Source organism: Coffea eugenioides, chromosome 2 (assembly GCF_003713205.1).
Source record: "Coffea eugenioides isolate CCC68of chromosome 2, Ceug_1.0, whole genome shotgun sequence".
NCBI classification, from domain to species: domain Eukaryota; kingdom Viridiplantae; phylum Streptophyta; class Magnoliopsida; order Gentianales; family Rubiaceae; genus Coffea; species Coffea eugenioides.
The window spans coordinates 59,674,089-59,688,161 of record NC_040036.1 but is presented as its reverse complement, the minus strand read 5'-3'; the positions used below and the strand labels follow the sequence as shown (position 1 = coordinate 59,688,161).

Below are 14,073 nucleotides of genomic sequence, written 5' to 3'. Positions count from 1 at the left end.
CTGATTTTTCATCTTTGAAATCAAGTGTAAAACGGTCAAGTGATATCGAAGAAAAATAGAGAGTTCTAGGAACTCAATTTCCTTTAAGTTTGAAAATTTCAGATTTGACAAACAATCTTTGAAAAATCGTATCTCACTCTCTATAGGTCCAAAATTGGAAAACTTGGTACCGTTGGAAACTACTTCCAAAGTATTAAAAGTTTTTAAAAGGCACTTTTCCATGATTCCAAATGAAAGACATTCAAATTTTGGCTTCAAGTTGCTGTTTTGGAATACCAAGACAGTTTCGAGGTTGGTTTTTAGCCAACTTTGAAAATTCGGCAAAATTCACAAAATGTGAACTAGCCTCTGAAATTTGAAACTCAATTAGGGTTACAATCAAAGTTTAAAACACAATAAGCGGAACAAGAATCGAAGTTTTGAGCACTAAGATATAGCAGCTCAAATATGCTGAAATTCCTCACTGAACAAGGGTTTTCCAGATTTAAAACATGAACTTTAGGACTTTGGTTGAGCATCGAAATGGACTTGGAATGGCACCAACTTTGGTAGTATTACCCTACCATATAAGGGCTATTCCTCTGTCAAATTTCATATAAAATTTCGTACGGGAAGTCAGTTAACAAAGCCAATAAAGTTTCAAGAATTTCCAAGGCCAATCTGCCTTGTACTTCCGTTTTCCCTTTGCTAACTTTTGGGTCAATGAAATCATCTCAAACATGGTTCATTTATGAAGACAAGATCTAATAAACACCCAAGATACTTTTGGTAGGTGATTCACACCAAGAATTTCAAAATATCAAGTCCCAATTCAAATTAAAGCATTCAACTAGCTAAAAAGAGGGTTTTCCATTACTGAAACAGTTTCGCAATTCGGCTACAACTCACTCAATTCAACTTGGAATTGAGCGTGGTTGGTGGCGTTGGAAACTACATTTATAAGGCTACAATTTCTGAGAAGAAATCATTTTGAAATTCTGTCCATAACTATCTTATAATCGAGCAACAAGTAGCAGCACATAACAGGTTTTCTAACACAGCCGAGAAACAGGACAGGTGACTTTGAAATGCTGGTACGGTTCACTCAAGTAGAATCAGGGGATGCATTTTATACCGTTAGAAAACTGGAAGTGTCTAGTTTCTAATGCCGCAAACGGTACTCGATTTCGACGTCGGAGCAACGAGTTATAGCCGTTTGCAATTCGCTGCCAGAGCAACTCTGGACATATTTTCCAGCTTTGAAACCATTTCAAAAATTCAACTTTTGGCCAACCAAATCAAGTGATTTTTGGTGGAAACTTTCCACACAACCTATACAACATATCTATATCAAAATCAAGACAATTTAACCACAAAAAATTGCACCAAGGGGCACGGCAATGACAGGGCAGAACCGACCCCTTCTACCCTTTTGTTTCTTTTGAGTTTTCTTTTCATCATTCAACTTATAATCACTTGTTTAAGCACTAAATCAACATAAACAACACCCAACATCATCACATCAATTCATCAAGTCCTTTGTGGAATTTCATAAAGGCCACTCACAAGATTTCCAACAATATAGAGGTACCCACATGAATCTATAAGCTTTCAAGTGCAATAAAGCTTACATAAACTAAGATTCAAGGGTTTGATCGTTAGTTATCTCCTTAGATGATTAAATCAGAAATTTTCGGCTCCTTGAAACTCAAGAAAACCGTGAGAGTGCAGCTCCTTTCCTAGCTTAAGTTGATCTCCAAGTTATTTGCAAGGTGTAGTGTGATTTTGAGAAGATTTGGTCAAGAAATAAAGCAAGAAAATGAAGAGCTTTTGGTTCTTCTTCCTCCTAGTGTTGCACGGTTGCTTTGAGGAAAGAAAGAGAGAGTGTTTTGCTGATAATGAAGCTTCTTGAGGAAGCTCAAAAGTGTGTGGCCAAAAGTGCTTCAAAAGTCAACTAGGAATAGCGCGCGTTTGCGCGCGTTTCGTGTTCGATTTCTCTCAGCTTTGTTTCACTTGTGCACTAAACCTCTAATACACTTCCATTGATACTATTATTATTCACTCTTAATAGTCTAAAAATAAAGCTCTAAAATCCTTCAACTAATCGCGCGCGCGAAAACGCGAACTTCCGATTTGTGCGCGATAAAGTGAAATTTCTAAGAAATTCTCGTAACGATAGTATAACTAACTACTACTAAGGTAATTAGTCATAAAAATAACTATTTTAAAACTAACACATGAGTCCTCAAATCTCCGAGGTCACTGTACTCTCAAATCGATTATTGCCTCCAAACACGTATTCACTAAATCTTACTAAACGAACTTTCGAAAATTAAATTTATTAACAGGACATTTTTGAAAATATATGCAAATCATAGTTCCATGTAAATGCTTCAAAAGGGTTGAAATAAATTATTCGGAGCAAACAGGTAATTAAATATTTAAATAAACCAGTAATAAAAGTTTGAAATAGGTAAATTTTTGGATTCTCATAGAGATTGAGTTTCAAGAAAAGACCCTTGGGTTACTTGGCATTAAGATAGGCATTGGTCGTTTACGTTTCCTATTCTTTGGGGGATTCACTATTATTTGACCATTTCAATATTCTTTTTTGGCACCTTTTACCATACCGGAGTTACTATGTTTGGTTGACTGTATCTTTGATAGCTATTTAATGTAACTTGCACGATCACACCCTAGCTTATCACTAGCTGCCACATAAGCAAAAAACTAACACCCTTCACAATTACATTCACGTTTAGACTCTATAAGTTGATTAACAATTAATTAAAATATTTGATAATTAATTGTGATTTATTTGGAAACCAAAAAAAAAGTGTTAATAATTGCAAAAGGCTGGTAATTAAATGTGTTTTGTTAGGCAATAAAAAAGTGAAATTATTAATTGCAAAAAAATTGATAATTAAACATGTTTTGTTGATCCAAAATAAAAGAGGAAAGTTTTTGATAACATTTGAAAAAAAAATTGATAATTAAATGTGATTTTTTGGGCAACCACAAAAAGAAGCCATTTTTTTGTTAATAATTGCAAAAAATTATTAATTAAATGTGATTTATTGGGTGACCAAAAACATCACATTATTAATTAGTTATTAACAATTAATTACAAAAAATTGGTAATTAGACGTGAAAATTTGTAATTAGACATGATTTGGTGCACACTCAAAAAAAAGGAGTCCAAATTTTTGTTAATGTGATTTGTTGAGGGAAAAAAAGAGACAAAATTTTAGCACAATCCCACTTACAATTAGAGGACTACCACCTCCCATTTAATCAAAAGTCGACACATCATCAATTTCATATGCAATTGGGAGAACTATCACCAATTGACGAATCACAAGATGACACCTCATCAAATTGCAATCAATTGGACTACCACCAATTGACCAATGAGAGAGCAACACATCAACAATTGAAATCAATGGGGAAGATTGGCATTGCCACATAGACTAGATATGTTAATAACTGAAGGCTTAAAACCGAGCATCGTGTGGTATGATTTCATTCCGTTGCCCAATAGCAGAAGGTAATGCATATGACTTTATTTTAAAAAACTCTGTAGTAATATAATGTGTTTTCTAAAAGACTTTGTAGTTAGATAATAGAGCTGGCAATTTGTCCCAAGTCCCAACGGGCTACCCATGCCCAAAGGAACTTTGGGCGGGATGGGTATTATAATTTGGTATTGGGTTTAAGTTTGGACACATCCCAACTATACCCATTAATGAATGGGAAAGGATGGGAAATACTTGGGTACCCATTGGGCTCAAATGGCAAGGGCTCCGTTTGGATTATGTTTTTGAGTAAGTGTAGGAAAAAATTACTATAGAAAATATATTAATATGGATGGGATGTTTCTTGAGTCTGTAACATTTTTGAGAAAAAAAAGTTGTCTTAGATTCATGGTATTTTTTTAGTTTATATATCCAGCATTTCATAGGAGATCTTAGACAACAAAGGACCTCCATATTTACAATGTTTCCCATTAGTGTATAAAAGTTCTACAGCTATAAACTTGATCCCGCCCAAGTTAGTCCCAAAACACATATGGGTACCCAAATCATCTCAAAAAGCAAATATCCCGCCCATTTTGCCACCTCTATTAGATAATGTAAAAGGAGGGAAGATACATAGAAACTGTTGTTCTATTATAGAAGTAGGATTACTAAGAAAAATAGTTTTTCTATCTATTTTTAGTTGTATATGGTTTTTTTTTTTATATAAATAGGAGATCTTAGACCAAGGACCTCCTATTTACAATGTTTCCCATTAGTGTATAAAAGTTCACAGCTATAAACTTGAAAGACAAAAACTAACAAATCATCAAAATTATTGAACCAACATTGTGCAAACTAATCTACATCACAATCTTTTAATCCCACAAAAAGTGGGGAAAACTAGATCCTACTTAGTGGATTTACCATACAGATACAATGGAGGATAAAAAGATTTAGCCATTATAAAGAAGTGACATGATCAATGCTGAAATCTGCACAAAAAAAAAATAAAAGATACAAATTACAAGTACGTATAATTTGGCGATAAAAATAGATGACATGGCTACGAAGGCCAAAGGGCTATAGGATGAATTGCTTTTGCATATAATTGACAGTAGAAATTAATGTTATTTGTTACAAATAATTGTTCCATCAAGTGCTCAAAGTTGATGAAAATCATGTTCGAAACAACTTTATTTATCCATTTCTAATCCAACTTAGATAGAACAACAAATACTACTATTATGCATCATGTGCAAACCTACAAAATAGGATTAACGCTGATAACTTCTTAACTCATGCGACAAGGTTAACACTGATAACTTCTTAACTTGCATATTTTAGCTTCGCTTGCAGCAATTGATAGAGAAAGCAAGCTTAGTATACCTAATTCTAGATAATGAATTTCACTTCAAACTTGAAAGTACAGCGTAGTTATGGAAGCGAAAAAAAAAAGGCGAGTGTTTGACATATTTCGTTCTCACTCAAGTGTTGTCAATATTAGACTAGTCCCATACTACTTTTTTTTTTTTCTAACCCTCCCTACACCCTTTCCATCCCCAAGTGCCAAGCACAGGATTCGAATTCTAAATCTAACAATAGGGAAGACTCTACCATCCCTATACCACTTAACAGTATTTTCACAAACGATCTAGAGCATGTCAAACAAACTCCAAAGTCTGTAATGGAAAGCCCAAGAAATTTATGAAAATTGACAACAAATACATTGTATTTTATCTTGATTAACAACAAATAGAAATTCAAAAAAATCTTTCAAATCATGCAGGGTAGAACAAAAAGTTCCTCAAATTGCTCCTATGGAACGAGAGAATTCCATAGTATGTTCCATGCTGCCCAAATCTCCAAAAGGATCAAGTCATCCCCCAACCAAACAACTCAATCTAGCACTTTATTTTTTCTTAGTAGATTCACAACTGTATTTCAGTTGATGACTACTATGTCTGCTTCAGCACCAGACTTAATGCCTCTGGAGGTCTCCCCCTTCCCCACACCCCCCCCCCCCCAATCTCCCACCCCCCAAGCAACTGTTATATCCCAACACATGCATTTCTTCTTCTGTTATTTTCGAACATCTAATTTTATATATCTGAATTTCATCCCAACACAAGTTGGAGATTGTAGGATTGCCTCACCCAGTTCATAATGACACTGGAGGAGCACCTTGCTTAAAAGCATGGCAGATAGAAAGGTATAGAACATAATAACAAAAATCACTGAATAGAATTGCATCTCACTTAATTGAAAACCAGTGTTTGTTGACTTACCAATTCCTCCAATATTATACTCCTTCCTACCTGAATGAGGACTCAACATGGTTACTAGGCGATTCCCATACCCTACAAGGTGAAATGCTGCAATGATTTATTATGCAAGCAAAATGAAATCTGCAATTTTTCTGTTCAGTACTCTTTGCTCAAGTCACATGTGTTTCTATGGCTGTTTTCTTTTTCCTCTTTTTTCCCTTTCTGGTTTTTGATGTCAGTATTGGCATATTTTTAGAAAACCCGAAATTGGACAATCTACTAGTTGTTTTGCAAATATTTCAAAAGGAAATTAAAACAAATATTGACATCTGAGCATTTCCTTTTCTTTATTCTATTTCAGTTTCCACAATTAAATTTCGCCTTTTTTTATTTATTTAACAATCCTTTCTGCAGAACTCATCTAGTCTGAAGGTTCAAAGCTTCTGGTATCCAATCAGATAACTTCAATCACAGATCGTAACTTAATAAAAGATATCCAAATGGGAAGAAAAGCAAAGAGAAAAATAGATGAACGTGAGTATGATTTAACACAGGCCTAAATAGATAAACTTGACTTCTAATCTGAACCCTGAGCTTTAGATTTTACCAAGTCAAGTTCAACCTTGACTATTGGAACTCAATGGAGCTCACAGCTGATTATATTGAACCTAGCTCAAGCTTGAACACACAGATGATGAACTTGTTCATAGAAAATCTGCACCCAAGGCATTTTCCAATTGCCTACACCTGTCTAGATTTCATGTCAATTTCAAAACCGCTACAAAGTGATTAAATGACCAACAAAGCATTAACTCAAATCCACTAATATAAGAGCTATTGAAGCATCAGTCCAACCACCTATCACAAAGGAACCTATGAGCTACACATTGCCTATTATCATCTCCCAAAAACAATATTTGTAACATTGCAAATTGACTTCTACAAACTAAAAGCAAAGGTATGGGATCAAATCAGAATATATTTCATTTTTAACACCTAGATTTTTTTTTTTTTGGTAAGTGGGAGGTCTTGAACCCACTTACAACTCCTCCCACCTTACCACCCAACCCATCCTCCCCCCCCCCCCAAAAAAAAACCCACCATTTTTAATACCTAGTTACTGGCTAAAAGCTATGGATTTCAAAACCTCTAAAATGGCTGATTCATTATACAAGACTTCAAAGTCTATGATTTCCTTGTCAATGGAATTTCAAGTCCCTACACTGAAATGAATTTTCAATTGTAAATGCACCAAAACAAAATAAAGCACCAAATGAAGTGAAAATAGACAAAAAGACAAGTATTTCCTGAAAAAAAAAATGCTTCGATGTAATTTAAAAAGATTCCAGTAATCTAACGATCCAAGCCATAACCAGGTGTTTTGTTGGCTGATAAAAAATTTCTCACCTCCATAATTGACCATATTCCAATATATAGATTATGGTTCGTCCTCAAACTAGCCATTCTATGAAGAACATTCTTTACTCAAGCATCTTATTTAGCCATTTTTCTTTGACATTTAGAGTAATAATTCAAAAGGGCACAGCATATCTTTTATCTCAACATAAGTACAATCCAGTTATACTTTTAAACTGATAAAATTGTCCCACAAGCATATTGGATATGCATCATCTTCAGATTTCTCAAGAACAGTTGATGGTAAACAAAATAGATGTAATAAAAGTCACAACCACCCCATAAAAAGAAACTTGGTTAAGGTCCAGCAAAATGAAGTATAGATTTTTGAAAAAAGTTATGTGACCCAAATAATTTGTCACCAACAGTAGTAAAAATTTCAAATTTAAGCCAGATATATATATATATATATATATATATATCATTAAGAATAATTGTTGGCTTTTGACGGACTTCCATCTACAATCTGTTTAAGCTTCAAGACTTTGAGCAGGAAAAGACAACGGCACCATAAAACTTTTAAGTGCTTACCAATGTTCGGGACAGAAATTTCTCCTTGGTATTGAAAGAGCTTCACCTGCAAAAGAATCGGCCAAGTAAGAAAGCATAATTCAAGTCAAGTCCACAGCATGAATATAACTAAGCAACAGTATCTACCTTGAGGCCGAATGCTGCAAAGCATTTGTTTCTTATTCAATCCTCATCCGCTTCTGTCAACTTTCAGTGATAATCATCACCTTCTCTAGATTCTTTTGCAGAAAAACAGAGAAGTTAAGTAGTAATCTAACTACGTAAGGGTATATGCAAGCGCCAAAAGAAAGGTATAAGTTACAAATAGAAGTAAAGAAGCAAAACCAAAAACTGAGCAATAACCTCAGCAATGTAGATGCAAACATATTTGGTAAATCTCCTCTTTCTTCATTTCCTTTCTCATTTTCAGCTTGAGCAGAAGAAATAAACAAATGGAACCATCCACAAACCTGCAATATCCCGGTTGCAGGTTTAGAGCAACGCATTATAATGCTGTATCAGCAAAACAGGTTCAACTAGATAGGGTAGTATCCTTTGGCAAACTGACAGGTGCCGAACCTGTGCAATAATAAATACCTGCTCAAACAAAATATAATTTCTGTAGATAGTGATAAGCAGGGTCGAATCCACAGGGATTGGGAATAATTCGTTTCTTCTCGAGTTCAGAGTATGGGAGGTTTTTGATGGGAGGAAAATAAAAAATGAAATAAAACAAACAAAATTCAAAACTAACTCACAAAGCACAATTTACTAAAAATAGCAATTAATAAAAGTTCTACCCAAAGGATCAGCTGTTCAGGCACGGTCCAATTAAATGATCATCGATGCAAAGATATTTCATCCATTCATCACTAGGTTGGTTATAGTTATCAACAAGCTCTGACAACCAGTTCTTTCTTACTTTTTCGACAGTCAAGGTACGACCATTGACTGCTTCTCTAACCAAATAACAACCCTAAGTACGACCGTAGGAATTTAATTACCCAATTGCATTGAAACTAGAAGAACCCAACTCTAACTAATAAACACGCTAAGAGGGTTTATTTAAATTAGATCTTATGTTTCCCCAACATAAACCCAATTATGGTGGTTGTCACTAGGTATCGACTAAACGAACAATTACGGATTCAATTTAGTTAATATGACAGTAGGCTATTAAATTAAATCAAATACCCGGCCGTTGATATTCAGTTAATAAAATACCCATGAACAATTAATTCAAGAAACGTACGAATAGCAACAAATTGGAAAAAGTAATGAAAGTTTGATTAGATCTCACAGATGTTATGGACCGCGCCTTCGCGTTAACCTTTGGGTAGAAGAAAAACCTAGCCGCTCCTCATCGTATCAATTTTGCGTGGGTTGGTTGATTTCATCCGCACAGTCATCAGCGAAATTGGAACGATGGAGTAATGACGAAAGAAAGAAAAGAAAACGTCTTCCTTGTCTTTGCGTTAATGTTCGTACTGAAGCCGAAGTACAACGCAAAAGCCAACGAAAATTGTACAGAGCCAAAGCCAAAGCAAAAGAGTCAAAAAACGTCAAAGCCAAAAAGCAAGAGAAGAGTCTACAATGTCTGACGGCTAGGGAAAAAGAAAACTAAAGTTATCTAATTCCTAATACGTGAATCTGGCTTTCTTTTGCCTTTTGTAGCCGCCGCCAGCCAAAGCAATTAGGAGCAGGACTTGTCTATGGGTTTTAATCCCACGCATCTGGTTCACATGGATCTAGTGCCTTAATTGGGTCTCCTGCTATTGGTCCCGCGGATCCGGCTTTTCGGGAGCATCTACCTTTTCTGGCGTGGCCACGCTCTGAGATGAAGGGTCTTCTGAAAATTTGCCTCAAGAGATTACTTTTAACGCCAATCATCTGTAATTCATACAAATATGAAATATGAGCAAAACCTCAATACTTAGCACAGTAAGTAGCTAAAATTAGGACAAAATAACAGTGCAAAATGTGCCAAATAACCGCTCTATCACAAACTTACAAAAGCTAAAATAAGACACAAATTTCAAAAGATAAGACATGAAAAAATGACAAGCATGATAGCAACTAGTGTCAATTTAAGAAGAGAAATGTTGTCAATTTACACCTGTCTTGCAGCAACTTGTGTAGTCACACTAATATGCTAAAGAAGCTATATGTCATCTAAAAATGTACTTTGCTACCAGTATAGATTTAAATATCCACCTTTGCAAGAGAACAAATTTTTTTTTTTTAAAAAAAAGCATCAAGAAAGAAATCCAGCCATGAAGCTGTTCAAGATTGATCTGTTTTGTTCCTTTCTTTTTTGGGTTAATATTGGCAGATAATTCATGGTTAATAGCATTTTCTTTACAAGACTCAAAATTAAGTTTGCTAACAACTAAAATTTGATCAGCATTTATTCAATTTTATGGTCACACGCTTCTTTCTACAAGAGTGGCAAAGAAACATTATGCAGGAAGATTTTAAAAGCAAATTCCCTTTGAACATTCATTAGTTTAGTAAGAAACTTGATATTTCTCGAATTAAGATGTACTGTAACACCAACCTGCCAATATCTAAAGTTCTACTCTTCCACTAAGTGAACATATGAATCTGACATTCCACCTTCCATCATCATCTCTTTGTACAGCATGTTAAGCACTTGATAAACCTTTTGTGCACTATGTAAAGTTTCACCAGCATGAAATTCAAGAAGTTTATTATCCATTTCAATCCAGCTACAACCTGGAGTCTTACTTACGCCTTTCTGTCTCATCAACAATCTTATCCTTGCTGAATCAACCCACCTATCTTGATTTGCATAGATTTTTGATGCAATCACATAGTTGCCAGAGTTTGAAGGCTCCATCTCCAGGAGAAGCTGCATTACCCGCTCACCAACATCAACATTTTTAATTTTATTACAGGCACCAAGGAGTGCTCCTAAGAGAACTTCATCCGGCTTTTCTGGCATCTTCTCAATCAAGTTCCATGCTTCATATACTCGTCCAGCACGTGAGAAAAGATCCACCATGCAAGAGTAATGTTCAATTTTCGGAACCAGACCAAAAGATGAGCTCATCAAATCAATCAAGTGGCAGCCTTCATCGACCAATCCAGCATGTACACATGCAGAAAGCAGCCCAACAAATGTGATGTCATTTGGACAGGAAGTACTACCACCCTCCCTTAACATGCGCTCAAACAATGACAGAGCCTCTTGAGCTTGCCCATGAAAAGCAAGAGCAGAGATCATTGCATTCCAGGATACCTCATTTTTTATGGGCATGTCTCCAAAAACTTGAAATGCAAGGTCCAGATTCCCACACTTAGCAAACATGTCAATCAATGCAGTACCAACATATATGTCATCCGTTAAGCCACTTTGTGATGCATACTTGTATATAGATTTTCCAAAGTCCAAAGCTCCAACTGAAGCACATGCAGACAACACTCCAATCACAGTGATTTTATCCACATCCACCCCTGCAGCTTTCATGGCATTGAATAAGCACATTGCTTTATCTGACAAGCCATTTTGTGCGTATCTGTCAGAGGTAAAAAAGAGAAGAAGACGAAAAAGAAATTGTTCAGTTTGTATTATTAGTACCTTGTTGAAGATATAACATCAAGCAACCTGACTAAGTCACCATCCTACTCAGGCAGATAAGAAATCCACACTCTTTCCTTGTTTAATTCAATATGTGTCAAAAGATTCCAAAATTTTCTGTTACTCATATAAGGAAAAAAAAGTTCCAGTTAAAATATTTCTCCAAACAAAAAAAGGCTAAAAGAATATATGTATACATATATATATATATACATATCTTATGCACTACGTTATTTTTGTTTAGTTTAGGAAAGAAAGGAAAATGAGAAAATCTTTAACAAGGAGCAAAGAAATTAGAGAAACAATAAAAGTTTGCTTGCTCTCTTTTGAGACACATTAAGCCAAAGGATTGTTAGATAATGAAACTTACACATTTGTTTACACTTGATGGGCAAAGGAGATATCAGCAATTTCCATCCAGTAGCCTAAAATTTCTCACCATCTCCTCCTACTTTGCAGAAAGAAAAAGAAGTCTTTGAAAGTTTTAAAATCTTTCCATTCCCTTACCTTCTCCTGAAAGCACACTCACAAACTAAATTTCAAGCTATCCTCTCTTTTCTTTTTGTGATTTCCTTTCACATTATTAAGCCCAAAGACTAAAGTTACCAAGGCAAAGCAGAATGCTAGGCAGTTAAGTGAGACTCGACAATAGTTCCCAGAACAAGAAGTTCACCACTATCTCTAATTAAAATGAAAGTATTAGACAAAAATCACAAGAAAATATTTGAACTCCAAGAGGTAGTAAATCTACTTCTATCTTTGACAGCTTCAGAAAAATCAACGAAAATGAAAATACAAAATAATAGTCTCGCGTAGGCAGTTAAATCAACCCAATAATTGGTTGTCTTCATGAACATTTTCTTAAGTTTGAGATAAGCTCAATTAGGTACAGATGCTACCACAAGACTTTGTACTTTTATAAATTTTTTCTAAATATTTTTGCACTTGTGTTATTTTTTTTATACTTATTTTTTTCTGAAATAAGGGGCAGAAAATTTAATGGAAGATTAAATGCTTAAGTTACAACTTTTTCCAGAAGTATAACCCAAGTTCTTTTTTATGAATTACAAGTTTACAACCAACTAAAGCTGTTATAAAAAGCACCATCTTCTCTTAGAAAATTTAAGTCTCCTTTTGAAAAAGATATAAGATGCAAAAGCATCAAGTCATGCTAAAAATGTCCATACATGTTTATGCAAACATTTACATTTTCTATAAAAGAATCTACTTGCTTGTTTAATAAGATGTAATTCTAATGCTAAGCATGTCGATTCACATTCTTAAAAGCATGTCTTAACACCCACTCTATAACTTACTAAACTGCTTAATCAAACTGCAGAAAGATATCATCACAAGTAAGCATAAAACAGAAAAGCACAACAACTATGGTCTGGAAGTACATTCAAGGCAAATGAAGAACTCAATTGAGTCAAAGAAAACTTAAGAGCAGAGTTACTTGCCCAGTAATCATGGCATTCCAAGTAACCACATCTTTCTTCCCCATATTGTCAAATATCCTCCTTGCAGAGCCCAAATCCCCACATTTCCCATACATGTCAATCAAAGCTGACCCCATGTAAGAATTCATCTCAATGCTTTTCTCCACAACATACTTCTCAATAGAGCTCCCCAAGTCCAGGTTCCCCAAGTCCCCACAAGCACCAAGAACACTCACAAGAGTCATTTCATCAGGTGCAACCTCTTTATTCCTCATTTTATAAAACAACTCCACCGCCTCTCCAGCAAAACCAGCCCTGGAATACCCAGAAATCATTGAATTCCACGACACCAAATCTCTAACCGGAATTTCATCAAACACTTTCCGTGCAAAATTCAACTCACCAAATCTCGAGTACATCGTGATCAAAGAATGACACACATGACAATTCAACCACAGCCCATTTTTCCACACCTCACAATGAGCTAATCTACCATGCCCAAAGTCCAAAAGATTGCCACAGGAAATAAACACAAACGGGTACGTGAAATTATCCGGTTTTACACCTAAAGACTTCATTTTGCAGTAAAATTGCAATGCAAGATCAAATTTTCCCCACGTTGTCGTGAGCCCTCTAATGAAAACGTTGAATGCATAGTCATTAGGATGGGGAAGATGCAAGAAGAGCTGAAGGGAATAGCTGAAGTCTTTTAGAGCAATGAGTTTTGCAAGGAGAAAGTTGTGCTTGTAAATGGAATTAATAAGTATTTGGGTATGGATTTGCTGGACGGGACGGATGGATTTGCATTGCTTCAAGAGAAGCAAGAGATTTTCAGAGAATGCATCAGACTTTTGACGATGGTCATGATGTTTTGGTTGACTGTTATGGGTAGTTATTGCAGTTTGAACATATGACACATGGCGGGAAAACCTGGGCGATGATGCCATTTTCACCTTGGTTCTCAAGGTCAGGAGCATTCTTCCGTTGCTTTCTTTGGCACATGCTGGCGCCACCATGCCCGCCACTACGCAACTAAGTAGCAGTACTACTGAACTGCCAACAGCCTTGGTAACTTGGTGGTCTTGGCGTATACTTGTCAGTTAATCGTGACTGTCACTTTCAAGTAGCTTTCTCCGATGGCTCTCCATCGATTAGAATTTTTCTTCCCTAGACTAGACTAGAGTAGGTTATATAATTGTTATCGTTGTGAAAAAAAAAAAAAAGAAGAAGAAGAAGCAAGCAGTACTACTGAATTGATCCTCTGGAAGTTAGAATCAAGTTATGACATCTTGCCGATAAGATTAGTCTTGTTTAAGGATTGCAACGGGGCAGGGTTGGGGTGGGAG

At 35.5% G+C, this 14,073-nt stretch overlaps 1 protein-coding gene across 1 annotated transcript; it reads right to left on the bottom strand.

Annotated features, from left to right (window-relative positions):
- Positions 1-9,156: 9,156 nt before the first annotated feature.
- Positions 9,157-13,731, bottom strand: LOC113763043 (pentatricopeptide repeat-containing protein At2g34400). Its single transcript, XM_027306727.1, has 3 exons — positions 12,749-13,731; positions 10,245-11,226; positions 9,157-9,577 (listed from the first exon to the last, which is right to left on the bottom strand). The coding sequence occupies exons 1-2, from the start codon at positions 13,702-13,704 to the stop codon at positions 10,263-10,265; spliced, it is 1,920 nt and encodes a 639-aa protein (XP_027162528.1). The 5' UTR covers positions 13,705-13,731; the 3' UTR covers positions 9,157-9,577; positions 10,245-10,262.
- Between the last annotated feature and the right edge of the window lie 342 nt (positions 13,732-14,073).

Coding starts and splice junctions, on each gene's coding strand:
- LOC113763043 (XM_027306727.1), bottom strand. CDS start 13,704: ATGCTCCTGACCTTGAGAACCAAGGTGAAAATGGCATCATCGCCCAGG. Junction 11,227..12,748: donor TGGAATGCCATGATTACTGG/GCAAGTAACTCT, acceptor TACCTCTGACAG/ATACGCACAAAATGGCTTGT.